This window comes from Myxocyprinus asiaticus, chromosome 14 (assembly GCF_019703515.2).
Source record: "Myxocyprinus asiaticus isolate MX2 ecotype Aquarium Trade chromosome 14, UBuf_Myxa_2, whole genome shotgun sequence".
Taxonomy (NCBI): domain Eukaryota; kingdom Metazoa; phylum Chordata; class Actinopteri; order Cypriniformes; family Catostomidae; genus Myxocyprinus; species Myxocyprinus asiaticus.
The window spans coordinates 25,863,065-25,879,699 of NC_059357.1; the positions used below are offsets into that span (position 1 = coordinate 25,863,065).

General features: G+C 37.0%; 1 protein-coding gene across 3 annotated transcripts in view; it reads right to left on the reverse strand.

Moving 5' to 3' along the window:
• LOC127451755 (casein kinase I-like) overlaps positions 1-16,635 on the reverse strand; it is a 40,793-nt gene that overhangs the window by 14,583 nt on the left and 9,575 nt on the right. For all 3 annotated transcript variants that reach the window (XM_051716679.1, XM_051716681.1, XM_051716680.1), the window contains 3 exons: positions 4,498-4,608; positions 626-774; positions 38-266 (listed from right to left, as the gene is read on the reverse strand). In XM_051716679.1, coding sequence (XP_051572639.1) covers positions 38-266; positions 626-774; positions 4,498-4,608 — 489 coding nt within the window. The remainder of the gene's footprint in view (positions 1-37; positions 267-625; positions 775-4,497; positions 4,609-16,635) is intronic.

Below are 16,635 nucleotides of genomic sequence, written 5' to 3' on the forward strand. Positions count from 1 at the left end.
TCTAAAATCTGGTTCAATACGACATGTGTCAGGGTACCTATTCCCAAATGGGTGTTGATGGAAGCGTAGCGAGCAGTTCCAGTCAAGTTTTTGTTCTCGCGGTAAGGGATGTGCTGGTGAGTGCGAGCATCCCTGTACTTCTTGGCCAGGCCAAAGTCAATGATGTAAACAAGGTTGCCTTTCTTCCCCAGGCCCATAAGGAAGTTGTCTGGCTTGACATCTCTGTGGATGAAGTTCTTAGAGTGGATGTACTCAATACGGCTGATCTGATGATCGAACAGAGAACAGGTTTAGACGGTCGAATGAAAGAGAACAAAAAAGGGAGGAGCAAAACAAGTGGCAGAGACTCCATGCATACCCAACACACCAATACAAATAAAGCAATGAACGCATTAAATCCGTTCAACAAGAAGGCCTTTTATGATGCCCCTTGGAATTTAATACTCAAACACAAAATGAAAGAGGTTACAGGTATGTCTATATAAAACAGCAGAATGAATAACAGTAAAGCATGTCACAAGATCACGACTTCCTGGTGTCATTATCCTTTTTTTGGTCTCCTATGACAAAAGGTGGGTAGGGTGGAGGGGACAAAGTTCAGGGATGATCATGTCTCCAGCCTTACCATCTGGTCAGCCAGCAGAAGAACAGTCTTAAGGCTGAACTTGCGAGAGCAGAAGTTGAAGAGATCCTCCAGACTGGGTCCCAGCAGTTCCATCACCATCACATTGTAATCTCCCTCTGCTCCACACCATTTGATTGTTGGAATACCGACTGTAAAATAAAAAAATACAATATAATTACTACAGAAGCATTTTTCCCACAGATCTCTGTGATCTTAAGAGATTCTGAAGAAACTCACTCTGTTGTTCCAAGCCCATTTGACTTTCTTCCATGGAACACAAAAGGAACTATTTGGCAGAATGGCCTCAGTCACTATTCACTTTCTTTGAATTGAAAAAGGATGCAAAGAAAGTGAATACTAACATCAGATCTACTTTTGTATGTTTGGGTAAAGAATGTAAAGTGGTTTGTGAAGGACATGTTTGCCAGCCAAAGCATTTGTCTAGGGTTTATTAATTTACGCTTAAGCTTGACTGTCATACGTGTATGTCTCTTTGCGGGACTGACGGAGGCTGAGGGTGACCTACAACATAAACTCATTTCCTCAGCTGCCTAGGTTCAGAAGTGTGTGTGGGGGGGCAATTGTTTCAGTTAGAACAGTGATGTGATAAAAACCAGGCAGAGCTTCAGCTAGGATAAACCAGCAGTCCTGGTTGGTCACCCCCAGTATGGGCACTAAAGCATCGGCCATAAAAGCACATCTCTCAGACGACCTTGAAGGTGATAGAGGGAAAGATATAGGCTGTTGCAGAAGGAGAGCCGATACCCAATTAGCTCACTTCAAGACCATTAATCTTGCCCTGCTCACCATTCAGCTACATGCTGGCCAGAAAAGCCAGCTGTCACAACGCTATAATGTAATTAAGTTGAGTTTGTACTGATATAATGTTTGTATAGACCAAACTTCCAGGAGAACAAAGAAGCCTTATGTAATTCGATTACACAGTTTAAGCAAAATAGCTTCAGTAACCAGCTTTAACTAAATGCTACATTTTATTATCAATCTGCAAATTAAAACAATGAATTTACATTGAATGCCACATTGAGGAGAATGTGAATTTTGCAAATATTCATAACATAGAATACTCCAAATTCAAATTGGCAATGAAAACTAATGAAGTGGGAGAGAACAATGTGATAGGCCTTCTCATTTGCTTAAAAACTGAGTTTTTAAAAATGTTCAATGATCAAGAATTCTCCTCACTCATGCAACACCTAGCATAAAAAAAATACAAATACAATATAGCACAGGTCTCAAATGCACAGTGCTTTTTGCTGTTCAGCACTTTGCAGAAAACATCTTCCAGGTCGGCTATTAATGCGCAAGCTCAAGAGGTTAAATATATCTCCCGGTCTGAGCAGTCCAGCATGCCTTTCCACTCTCCAGGACTCTGTCAGGACGTCTATGACATGGTCTATATTAATAGGAATTAAAATAGAAAAATCCCTTGCCTCCATGTATGGGCATTAACAAGTGTGCAAATTCCAACTACAAAATATTTAGAAATAAGATTACAACATTCAAGGCTGGTTTCCTACTTTAATTGATGCATGCATGTACCAGTACACATGCACATACATACACCGGGCTAAGATATTAACCAGGACAAAAGCAAAACAAAAAAGCCACAAAAAAATTACCAAAAAAATGCATCTGATATTTAAACGCTACTGGCAAAAAAAATGCCCTTTTAATGAATTCCCTTTGTGCCGCATCGGATATATTTTATTACACTATTTTTAGTTAGATATTGCATAAGAGACAAGTTTATGTTGATTTGTTTTTATAGGTAACATCCTATCTTATTGTTCAGACTGATCATTTATTGTAGTGAAATTTAATATATTCACTGTTTGACATAAAAGGATGACAAATTGTGCGTTTTGCATGCCAATGCAAACAATCTGCAGCTTGTAGAAATATTCTGGGTTCAAAACAAGTTAAGCTCAATCAACAGCATTTGTGGCATAATGTATATTACTATAATGTTGAAAAATTATTTCAACTCGTCCATCCTTTAAAAAAAGCAAAAATTGAGGTTACAGTAAGGCACTTACAATGGAAGTGAATGGGGCCAATTTTGGGAGGGTTTAAAAGGCAAAAATGTGAAGCCTATAATTTATAAAAGCACTTACATTAATTATTCTGTTAAAACTTGTGTATTATCTGAGCTGTAACATTGCTTAAATCATAGTTTTGTTTTTTTTAAAAGGAGGGATGAGTCGAATTTTTGTTGTAATCAACATTATGCCACAAATGCTGTCGATTGAGCTTAACTTGTATTAAACCCGCAATATTACTTTAAAATCAACACCCACATCTTTAAAAAAAAAAAAAAAAAAAAAGTTAATATCTAAAACTGGTATGAACACACCTTTTCTCCTTGTAAAGTTAGTGGCTTGTCACTGTGCTTGCTTGTTATTGCTGGGCTAAATAAGGCTGGGAGTGGTGGAAGAGACCCAGTTGAGAAATGGAATGCAGAGGACCCGCCCCTCCCCCTCCCCACTCAAACCCACACCCCTCCGGACGCACCATCTGGCCCGGGATCCATGTGATCTCAGAGAACACAAGCACTGAGAGGGAAGTTCACTCAGAATGTCGGTCTGTTGTGGCACGGATGTCATCGTAACGTTTGGCTGCTGCTGTACGAGCGGCATGCATGTTCAGTCATGCTGGGTCTCAACATGTTTGAAGGCAAATGCCGTAGAGGCCACACGTCTGCTGCTGGCACCGCAAAATGCCCCTGACAAGACTGTCATTCATTTATCTACAATAAAAACATTCAAGGCCAAACCCTGCTGGGGTCGGTGGGGGACATCCTTCAGGCACCTCATGTATATTCATACTGCCATTTATGACAGCCATTAGTGTGTACCAACTGGATGAATTGAGCCATACAGACAATAAGGAAGCACAAATTACAAATACCTGATGGCTTCAGTAACATAAATTTTTACCACTATCATTATTTTAAAAAAATTAAAACTGTCAATTAGTGTGTTTACATGCATGATCTTACACTGCTTATTTAAAATCTCATGTAAATATGTTATATTTTAGAATTATTCGTTTTTAGAATAAGCAGATTTTTTTTTTTTTTTTTTGCGCTATCAACATGTTGTGTATGTAAACTCACTATTTTGTTCCTGAATGCTGGTCCATATGATGCTAAAATTATAAGCACCACCAATGATACAGCCCACATATACTTCCTCTTTTTATACCACATAAGGCTAAATATTCAGCCAATGAGGAGAATCATTGGTGCTGACAGAATGCAGAGGCTTGTCTGAGATCTCATAATGCCACTCTGATAAGAAGAATGTGTTGATTCACTGACTGAAGTTTTGAGGGGGATTGGTCACAACTGGTTGGCCACCAACTATCCACACATATTTCTGGAACACCCCAGATTAATAGTTTGCTTTGTGACACACTGTCTAGAAAATGGGGATCCATGATCTACGCCTTGCCTCCAGACATAGATTTTGGCTCAAACAAATTACTTTAAAACATTTTGTTAAGCATAAAATGATCTGCAATACAGAATGTCTTTTTGGTGGCAGGGTGGAAGGACGGATGTATAAATTTGACCAAAATCTGTTTTATCATGTATTTATTAAATTTCTTGAACACTATTACACCTCAGACTTACAGGGTAAATTTCATCTTCACACTAAATGTTTCTATAGAATTTACTTTGAAGAGCTTTTTTTTTTTTCTTTAAAAAAATGAGCAAGTAAACACTGGGTCTTGTCTATGCAGCAGGAGTGGAAGGTTTGTGTGTGTGTGTGTGACTCATAGTTCTATATTAATGGGGAAGCCTGATGGAGAACATGAGGAACCTGTTGATTGAGTGGGAACACACATACCGCCTCCTTGCATCATCTTGTAGATCTTGCTCTCGATGTGCAGCTGTGGGTGCTTCGTTTTCACACATTCTAGCTTGATGGCTACTTCTTCCCCCACAGAGATGTCTGTCCCTGTACATCAGAAAAGGTGGGAGAGAAAGAGGAAAGATGAGAGATGGTCAATTGCATTGTAAATCACCAAACAGAAATTAGAAAAACAATGGAGAAAAGGGCTGGGTAAAAATATAGATTTTCCGATGCATTCTAACCAAAATATATCCATATGAATCGGAATCTTATTTCATGTGTCTGCAGGAAGCTTTAAAGGAATACTTTACACACAAACTAAAATTGTCACTATTTATCTCATTTTGTTTGAAACCTGCATTATTTTCTTCCGTGGAACACAATACAGAGACTATTTTCACTGTATGGAAAAAAGGCGCTCTAAAAGTGAATAGTGACCGAGTCTAACATTCTGCCTAACATTTTTTGCAGTTCACGGAGGAAAGAAAATCAAACAGGTTTGGAACAGCATGAGGGTGAGTAAATGGTTCTATTTTTTTCTAATCTAAACAAAAATATCTATACATGTACCTATGTGATGTACCGCTCACGCATACCAAGCATGAGAACAATAAATCCACTCAACTAGAGAGGCTTTGCAGTGTCTAAATAAGCTTTAGCTTTCAGTGCATTATGAGTCATTGGGGCATAAATAGATATAATAAAAAAATAAAAAAATATGCAGGCACACTATGATTAAATATTTCTGCACATCTAATTGTTGACTCACAAGCACAGCTTTCTAGTGTGAGGGAGTGGGCACAATTATCTATGCATACTGCTATACCACCTCCTATCTGACCCACCATCTGCCTCACCTCAATACCCTGAGTAGAGGATGCTAAAAACATTCACTTTCTACTGCTGTAACAGACACCCAGTAAAAAAGATAAGGAGCACAACAGTAACATGGTGGCATTTCCAAAGCCTAGGATAAGCACATGTGAGGGATGTGACATAAAAGGCAGGATGAAAAGGTTGATAAAAAGCAATCATGAACTCCCCTCCCCCCACACTCAGTTTTGCAGCTGACGTATTAGCTAAACCCAATGCCACTCTTCCGGTTTGGGGGCAGCATGCCAGTTCTACTATAGGGGAATGGTGATACCTGGTCTAAACCCTTTGTGCTAGAAAACAGATAATTCAGAGCTTGTTTACATAAAGATGCAGCTAGATGGAGCAAAATGGAACAGAATGCAGGAGTTCTGAGATGCAGTTTAAAAAGTTTGACAAATTTGAACTTGATCCGCTGTCTTAAATACACAACGCTTGTGGCATGACACTCAAAAAACAGTGTGAAATGTGAAGCAATGAGCCTAGTCATATTTTCAAATGTGTATGGCTGTAATGGCAATGCTTTAAAGGGAATTAATTTAAAGACAATTTTTTTTTTTACCTTTTTACCATGCACACTGTCTGACAGCTAAAGCACACTGCCTATAATATCAAAATGAAAAAACCTGTTTCTTCAACTTAAATGAGCACTTTCATGTGACAGGGGTTGATTTATTTTTTTTTTTTTTTTTTTTAATTAAAATTAACAGATTTAAACTTTTTCCTTCTTGTTCTATAAAGGTCACATTAAAACTGACCTTTTAACCAGGCCTTCATTTATTTTTGGTACTTTTCAAATGACTTATTTATAGTAGATTTTATTGTTTTAGCTTTGTCTCAGACCCAGGGTCTGTTCCAAAACACAGTGAGCTGCCTCGCTGTCTCCTGCCTAGTATAGGCAGCTGTCTTCCATGGCAGCATCCTAACTGAACAGGAGCCGCATTGGCCAATACGACCAATCTTAGGAGGCAGCATGATTAAGATACCTACCTTTTGACAAAGACATCGCATCTGAAGCGCGCCTATGATGTCTTAAAAGTGCTGCCTCTGGTGGCAGCTCACTAGGATTTGGAACAGACTCCAGACTATGAAAATCCATCTAAAAATACTAATTATTACACGTTAGAAACTATGATAATCTAATCAAAGAGTGAAATAAACCATTAATGTCTATTGACAGACTTTTGACATGTAAGCGTAATGCAACTGAAAAAAATATTAAGACCACCAGGAAGTTGCATCTTCACATATATATATAGTATTCACACATTTGACTTCAAGTGCTATAGTGTGTATATTTTATTTCATATTTTGCTTTTCATCATTCTAAATTACATTTTAGCTTTTTTTTTAATTTAGAAATGGTACATTCTACCAATTTATATGATGTCATGAAATAGTATTTATAATAATGATAAAAGATGTTGTCACTGTTTAAAATTTCATACATATTTTAAAAAAATATTCACAAGGTTGGAACCCATTAATGAAAATAGAATTCCACATATAACATTTAAGTGTTACTATATCAAGCATACCATGTAAAAAAACAAACAAAATTGGTTTATGGGGCAGGGCTTTGCACAGGTTTTTACCAAACTCCTGTGTAGACACTAGGAGCCTATTAAATTAAATATTAATATTCAGTGTTTGTTGAAGTTAGTGTCATAATGTATGATTGCACCTTTATTAATGTTAAATTAATGCAATTATTAATGTTTCTTTTCACCTTTTGATCAACAACTGACTAAATAACAAAGGATATTAAGTGACACTATGAAATGAAAATGGAGCATGTGGATCTCATATTTGGACACACATTATATGGAATATGGAGTCAAACAATTCACTTTACTCACATTATATGTATTGACTTAAGTGTTCAAACATTTATCGTACAAGTTCTCAAATTCAAATCTACAAACTCAAGTTTTGCAACTCTTTTAACCTTCCAATAGTCATCCAACAGGTGCGTTACACTGGTCTGTTGCCATGATGTAAAATGAAGAATGTTGTTAAAACATTCTGCGGAAAAGTTTAAGCAAAAACAGAGTGGACGTCTTTAAATGCAATGTTAGGGTGCTTTCACACTTGGTTCGATTGCTTGGACCGAACCAGAGATCGTTTGTTTCTAAAGTGTCTTTTTCTTTGCAATTCTTCCTATAAGGCCTGCAGCCCTGAGTCTTCTCTTTACTGTTGTACATGAAACTGGTGTTGAGTGGGTAGAATTCAATGAAGCTGTCAGCTGAGGACATGTGAGACGTCTATTTCTCAAACTAGAGACTCTGATGTACTTATCCTCTTGTTTAGTTGTACATCTGGCCTTCCACATCTCTTTCTGTCCTTGTTAGAGCCAGTTGTCCTTTGTCTTTGAAGACTGTAGTGTACACCTTTGTATGAAATCTTCCTCAAAACAATGATTGACTGATGAGTTTCTAGAGAAAGCTGTTTCTTTTTTTGCCATTGTTTACCTAATATTGACCTTAAAACATGCCAGTCTATTGCATACTGTGCAACTCAAAAACAAACACAAAGACAATGTTAAGCTTCATTTAATGAACCAAATAGCTTTCAACTGTGTTTGATATTTTGGCAAGTGATTTTCTAGTACCAAATTAGCAATTTAGCATGATTACTCAAGGATGTTGGAGTGATGGCTGCTGGAAATGGGGCCTGTCTAGATTTGATCAAAAATGACTTTTTCAAATAGTGATGGTGCTGTTTTTTACATCAGTAATGTCCTGACTATACTTTGTGATCAGCTGAATGCCACTTTGGTGAATTAAAGCATCAATTTCCATCCGAAACAGCAAAATATGTACATTATTCCAAACTTTTGGCAGCCAATGAATATTTAATCATTAAAATATTTAAACCTATTATGCTTTGTGTTCACAACAGAGCTATACAAAAACAAACGACTGACAGTTGTAATCACAGTGCGTTTACATGCAAACCGATACGCTGATAGCAACCAAAAATCAGCTTTTTTTTAACAAGTCCAATAATGAAAGTTTGGACGAACAAGCTGATCAACACGAACCACCTTCGCAAGCACGACTTGTGCAGGATGTTTCACAGTGGTAAGTTTTGATTTAGTAGCTTTCTTACAAGTACACTGCTGATTATTGTGAACCTAATAAAGCTTCAAGTAAAGACACATAGTGCATCTAAGTTAGTCATCTTTTGCTGGAATGGGTGTAGCTGAACTTTTTCGCCCGAGATTTGAATGGAGAACAGAGGCTTACTTCCGGTTGGACATTACCGGGTGTATTAGAGTGAGCAAGTTAGCCATGGACTACCGATAGCAGCCATAACATTACAGCTTTTAACTCTATAATTATGTAAGACTCTTGAGATCGACCATTTTGTTACACAGTTTTAGGTAAAAGCTGGCCCACAGCTGAACAGTAAACCCTTACCAAAACAATAACATAAAAAGTTAGCTGAGCACTACTGCGGATTGCAGACGTAAAATGACCATTTATAAAAATAAATCCATCTCCACACTTGATCACTATTCATGATCGTAAGAATGACAAACAATCTGCATAATTCTACACAACTGTAGGTAAAAGTGGGCCTGCAGCTGATTAGCAAATCTATTACAACACAATAACATTAGCTAGCAGGTTAGCAGAGGCCTACAGCTGTGCACTGGGTGTACACCGTTCCTACAACACAAACTCCACATTTGAACTCTTGGTAGCAGATAAATCCACAAATAATCAAGTATATTTGCAGGTTGTGATCCTGAAGCGCCAGACTGTAACAACAAAGTGGGAACTGCACCATTTTTCAGGAGTAACCGACTTGAAAATCCGGCATTGGTTGTGGTTGTACTGCTGAGGAACAGTAGTAAAAAAATATGTATTACTGATACTTGAATTCCTCTGCCTTTGGAAGTCCAAACAAAGAGATTTTGCATTTGCAGTGAAGAAAACAGCGTCTTCTCGACATGGCGACAACACTAACCCAACTCATCCTGGCCTCGGCTATAACTACATTTGTTTGAGGGCGGGCCAAAGTAGCCCTTAGGCAGGCATTATGCAAATGTTTTACATAGTGACGTAGATACTTTATGGAAGAAATGGATGGACTACAATCCAGCCGTTTCGTGTAGTTCTTGAGCAGTTTTGTCTGTGGGAGAGAATAACTCCCTTTTGCGTGGACTTTGTGCTTTGTAACTTTGCAGAACTTTTACATGCACAAAGAGCTGTTACACACTAAAGGAAAGGTAAAATCCTAAAAAAGTACAAAAGGGCCTCTTTAATATCTTTAGTTTTCAGTTGCATTACGCTTACATGTTGTCAAAAGTCTGGCAAGTAAAAACAAAAATGTACTAGCCAATGGCGATTTATTCTCCAATGTGTCCATAGATGGTTGTATAGTTTGTATAAAAAAAAAAAATTCAAAAGAATGCTTTATATTAAGTAACTAGGGCTGCATGATATGGAGGAAAAATGTGATAATCCTATGACATCATCGGAGCGTGGAGAAAATCGGAAACCCCACGACCCAAATAAACTGAAGTTTATTGGAATAAAAAAGGAACCTCTATCCCAGAGATAGTTGCCTTTTGTTCCAAATTGCATATAGACTCGGTATAATATGTACAGTTTTACCAGTTCTCGAGCTGTTAAAACTCTTCCATACATGCACTGTGTATGTACTTCCAGCCACTGCAAAGTTCCATCTCCTGAATTACCATGATTTATTTCCATTTTGAAAAAATGCTATGAGGTACAAGTAGCACCAGCTTCACAGAACCTACCCTACAAAGCCTGATACAAGCCCTTACCTGCCATGGTTCATGGAAAAAAGAAAGCAAGACAGGGTTTTTCCTTCATTGCAAATTTAAATGAATAACATAAAATTTGCTTTGATGGCACAAAATGTTGCTATGGTGGCCGCCACAAATTTTTTTGTTATTTATCTCGCTTATGGCGTTTTATAATCGCTAAATATGGCTGCTTCTCATGTGGAACACCGATGTGTGCGGGGTGATTGAAACCTGGTTTCGCGTGCATGTCGTGTGATCCACCTTAGAATCACTCGCGCAAGTGATGCACTCTGCTCGAACCTACTATATCTCTGGAGCATGCAGGTGTGCACATCATCCAGGCTTTCCTCGATATGCGAGCTCCGGTGACAGGTTTTTTTTTTCCATAACAAATACAGTTTATTTTTTAAGAAAGACTAACTACCTAACCACTGAACCATCCATGGTCATCTGTGATTATGGCATTACAAATAGGCCTGTCACGATAATTACGTTATCGACTTATCATACGATATATGGACATGACCTCGATATTGCCCATTGTGTTTACATGCATGTTTGTTTACATAAGAATGAATGTCACCAACATTTTATCCAGTTGAGCTGCTTCTGTCTGCTCTTTTTTGTCGGAGGTGGGGCTCAGGAAGCTCCTCCACAAACACAGTGGACAGCGGCAGGTGAAGATTACGTGACTTGACATTAATGCTCGTCCGCGTGTCTGGGACAAGTGGAATTTTTTTAACGGGCAAGTTAAAGAGAATTTTACTTGCCTGACAGGACAAGTAGCCTGATTAAAATCTCAATAACGAATGTTAGCTCAACAGCACGGGATTGCAGGATTGAGCACAATTTTTATCATTCCCGCATGTTTCACTTTCAAAATGTGGGGAATTCCCTCTATCGTGTCGCCCTCTCTCCCTCTCGCCTTCACTCGTGGTGCAATGTTCAGCAGCTTGTGAGTGCGAGCAGTGCGTGTATCTACTGAACTTTAGATTTTACATTCAGTATATAAAGGGTATAAACCTGTTAATTGGACATGCAAATGGTGTAGTACCACGTCTCTATAAGCGAGCGATGCGAAACAACTATTGCTCCTCTTTATAATCAACAAAGCTTTCTTCATCGCAAGCGCGTAACATCTGAGAGATCTAATTTTGTCTCGTCACATTGTGGCGCTCCCTCATAAAACAGCAAGAAAGGCAGAAATAGCAAAAATGCTTTGTGTAAAATACCACCTGTAGAGTGAAGAGAAACACTTAAAGACTTATGCACCCGTTACATCTCTCATCTTTCTAAAGCTCCATCTAATGTATGTATCCGAGGTATTTTCTCTGCCATGTGAATCAGTCAATTTTAATAAGTATATAACAACATACATTATAATATTATCACTATAACATTAATAAATTACACACAATGAAAACATTATCTATCTTTAATATACATATCTGTTTTGAATATACAACAACTGATTTAGCAGCAAGGTTCTCTCAGGATTATATCTGTTATATTTTCAATGCATTTTGTCAATATTAAATAGCTGTTTTTAATGCAACTGGTGAGAACTGACTTGTACTCTCAAAGAGATGATTTACCCAAAAATGAAAATTGGGTAACACTTTACAGAAAGGTTCCATTTGTTAATGTTATTTAACTACATCAGTTAACCTGAACTAACAATAACAACTTTTATATAATTTATTAATCTTGGTTAATGTTAATTCCAACATTGAGTATATTAATACATTTTCATACATTAAAATAAAAAGTTGTATATGTTAACGTTAGTTCATGCACTATGAACTAACAATGAGCAATTGTATTTTTAGTAACTAACATTAAGATTGATAAATGCTGTAAAATATTGTTCATTGTTATTTCATGATAGCTAATGCATTATCTAAGTGTTACCAAAAATTCTGTCATCATTACTCACCTTTATGTTGTTCCAAACCGGTCTGACTTTCTTTCTATTGAACTCAAAAGGAGATGTTAGTGAGAATGTTAGTTTCAGTCTCAATTCACTTATTTTATGGAGAAAAAAAAAGATGCAGTGACCGTGAATGTGACTGTGACTAACATTCTGCCAAAAATCTAATTTTGTGTTCCTCAGAAGAGAGAAATTTATACAGGCTTGAGGGTGAGTAATGATTTATCGTCTTTCTACACTGTGTTCTGCATTGCTTTCAGAGCTGGGAACAAAAACTGCAGTTGGAGATGGAGAGGGGCCTTCCCGACTTTATTTTTTTATTTTGTTTGCCATTCCGATTCCAATGTCTGAATATTCTTAAGAATTAAAAGTTCATTGCTCTTTGAAAGGGTGTACTTGCATTATTATGCTATTATATTATCATTATATCAGTGGCATAAAATGGTCTTAAAATAACAATAATATCATTTATCGTAATTATTTCTGGGACACTATATCATCCAACAAAAGTAGTTATCGTGACAGGCCTAATTACAAATGCCTCTGTTAAAACAATGGAAGAACAATGGTAAACATAAGGGCAACTACTATGTAGAATAAAAGTCTCTGTGGTGACCATGACCCTTTTCAATCACAGCTGTAGTGGTTTTCCCACAGTTCCTGAAAACACCCTGTGGGCACTGCCACATGAAAGAGTGGTATACAATAGGGCTGCAACTAACGATTATTTTGATAATCAATTAATCTAACGATTATTAGAACGATTATTCGACAATTCAGCTATTATTGCAAAGATTAATCATTAGCTCTTAACCGATTATTCAGCTTGTGCCCGACTTTGTATTAAATGTGCTTACTAACAATAAAGAGGACAAAATCATCTTTTAAAAATACCTCTAAATGACATTCACTGAATTAAAGGGAAAAAATAATTTTTATTAAGTTTAATTTAGTAAAGAAATTCACTGCAAAAAATCCTATTGTTATCAAATGTTTTTGTCTGGTTTTCCATTTAAAATTGTCTAAAAATCCTTAAAGCAAGATACATGTGCTTAAGAAGCAACATATAAGATATTTAGACTTGATTTAAGAGAATGTATCTTAAATATAAGTTTACTTTGTATATAAGTGTATTTTTTCACTTTGTTACACTTCTGCGAGTGCAGTAAAGACAAAATATACTTATTTTCAAGATCTATTCTCTAAAAGCAAGTCTAAACATATTATATGCTGCTTCTCAGGTGAATGCATCTTTTTTTTAAAGGATTTTTAGATATTTTAAAATATTTGTATTTTTAATATTATATTCAACATTCTCAATTAAAAAAATGCTCTTCTGCAGTATAGTTCCTAAAGTAAATGTATGGAGTTTTAAAGGAGTTTTAGATATTTATATTGGAAAACAAGCCAAAATTAAATCAAAAAATGTTTTTGCAGTGTATAATGGGGTGAAGACTACCTCTCTCAACTTTCTGTTCACTTCAATCCATCTTTAACTCACACACAAAAAAAAAACCTCTCTCTTATTAATAAAGCTGCGTATTGCCAATTTTCTTCACGATAAGAAATGCACAGTGACACATACATTATGATTCAATAAGTCGCAAGCCATCACGTTATAATCTAGCTGCATTAAGCATGCGTTTGAGAAACGAGCGTCCCCATGCCAGAATGTGCCTCAGCTGGGTTCAGTTTCAGTCACTCCCCCTCAGATAGGGACACTTCACGCAACTCCTAGAAGAGGCACCGACCGCACAGATAAATGTCAGTTTTGGAGTTTGTAGTTATTTACATGATCTGCTTCTGTATTATTTGAACTTTATTAAAGCTATAACGTATTAAATATGACAGCATTTAACACGTAATGCCGGGGTGTTTCCTTTAAAGACGCTCGACACGCAAGTTCCTCTTCAGCAGAGCGGCAGCTCCGGCTCCGCTTATTCCACAACAAAAGTGTTTCTGTATTTACTTTTGTATTTTTGCAAAAAATGGTCGCAGGAAAAAAAAAAAAACTGCGAACAACCAACTGACAAACACAGGTATTACTGCTGGTTGAACGCTAGGTTACTATGGGGTAATTTTCATTAAGCAGGGTTAGGGTTAAGCCTACACAAAGCAAGACACCTTGATTTCAAACTTTGAACTTTATTTTTTATTTATTTTAACTAAAATTTCAAATGAAACTGGAAAAAAATATGTGCATTTAAATGTGTTTTTGAAAGATGGCTTTACAACAGTTCTGAAGGACAACATCTCTCAGGCAAAGAACCTACTTCATCTGTGCATTCTCAACCGGTCGAGTATTTCGTTGTCTGGGAAAATACATCATGTGTGTGAATAAATTCGGTTTGTTCACTCCTTCACGATATCTTGCGATATCCAATTACATCGGCAAACCCAGGGCTGAGGGATTGGTGAATATTCTTGCTTTAGTAATTTTGCATTGAAAATTAAATTACTTTATTTAAAAAACTAAAAACTTAAATCAAATACATTTCTAAATTAAAATCTCCAAACGAAATGAAAAAGCAAATAAATAAATAATAAAGTGATAAAAGAATTATATAAGTAACCACCTTTCCATTTACCATCAGGCAAGTGTCCGTCTAAACATGCAGGCACGTGTCTGTCTCTACGGGCAAATTATTTGTAATATTAATTTGATAATAATAATAATCTAATAATAATTATTATTTAATAGATTAATGGGAAAACGAGCCAAATATCGTCTTGACATCGTCAAAGGCATCAGCTATTGGCGATCACTCTGACCATCATCGATCCCCGAGATCATCGTCTGTCGGCACAACCCAAATGTGCATCTCTCTTTATAAATTCACAAAATGTTCAGACAGTCTGTCTCCTTGCTGGTTTTTCCGACACATTCAAAATCATTACCGTTTTTGCCGGCTCGCTTCGTGCACGCGCTTGTAAAATGTATATTTTGAAGGCTCATTATTACGGTTTAGTATTTCTCTGTAATGTAGAACAGCGTTAGCAATGTTACTTATAAGATTATTTCTCAGCCCTGGAACTATATATTTAAGTAATTAAATTAATATCATAAATGTGCAACAACTAGTCGACTAATGGCTTAAATTAACGACTACTAGTCGACTAGGAAAATCTTTGGTCGGGAGCAGCCCTAATGAATAATCAAATTATGTCAGAGACTTAAATAGCCTTTATTTTTTTGCTGTGATCGGAGCTAAAGAAGCACAATTTATGATACCACTGTTGTCATATTTTACTGTGCTGATTTGAAATATGTTCTTTGTTTGTAAACTTGGCTAAAACCAGCCGTTTAGCAGATTTCGGTCTTTCCCCATTCAAGTAGATAGGAGCTGCACTCTTATGCAGCTTGTATCCATAGAAAATAGCTGCCCGGGTGCTTTCCCAAGATGGTGGCTGAGTGGAATAACTTGCGTTGAAAGGGACTTTGGTTGTGTTAAACATTTTAACAGTAGTTCCACCTTGGGTAATTCTAGAAGTGCAAAGCATTCAATTGCAACTCTGCAGTCATTGTCACCGAATTTAAAAGCAATTCCACAAAATAGATTTTTTTTTTAAACACAGCACGGGTTGTAGGCGTTTTACAGGAAATAATTGGCCCTGATCATCAGGTGTTTTTTGGTCGATGTGCAGATAATTGCTTTTATCAGCCAATAAATCTCTACTTTTACTATTGTACAAGTAACAACACCCTCAAAAGTCAAAGTCTGAGCAAATCCCTTTGTGGCCTGAGATTGGGATTATTTAAAAAGTCCTTGCCTGGTTTACTGCTGTTTGTGAGTGTTCATGGCAGCTCACACCAGTCCCATTCCACCTAAATTGAACATAGTCCATTGTTGGGGATGGCAAGATTTTCCTGTCACACTCCAGTGAGGGCAGGCTGCATGGCTTGATTGCCCTGCCTTTTTTAGCCTCGCATTACGAGCGCATTCAATGGGAAACAGAAACAGCTACAAATCAGATACACTCTAGGCATATTAGCATAATGAGCATGAGTGAAGCCCAGACACCTGATCAGACTTCTCAACAATCCAAGTCCATGTTTTCAGACAGCCAGTGGCCCATGCAAACAAACAAGGATCCATTTAGTCATTTTCTTCTATATAAATGTAATTACCAAATCTACAATTACTTAAATGTGCTCGCTTTATCCGACATTGTTAAGTCTAAGGTGTACGCTTTACATTGAGCATAAGATGTCTTCTGTTGATTTTTATCCATTCTTGCCTCTATGAACGTGTTGCACCACAACTCTCGGTGAAAACCTATAGATTACAGTGAAGATACTCAAGATATGTTCAGTGGAATTTGTTTTGCCTGGGCACATTTAACAGAGAGACTGTTCTTTCTCCCCTATACTGACAACACACAGGGCATGTTGAGACACATCCTTTCACTACATCCACAGGAGCAAATCCTTAACTAAGCTGCATATATGCATGCAATTCAATAGCAAAGGAATGATTATAATGCTTATGGTGTCCATCTAGTAACTGCATATCCAACACACATCACACACAGCCAGTTAGGTCTC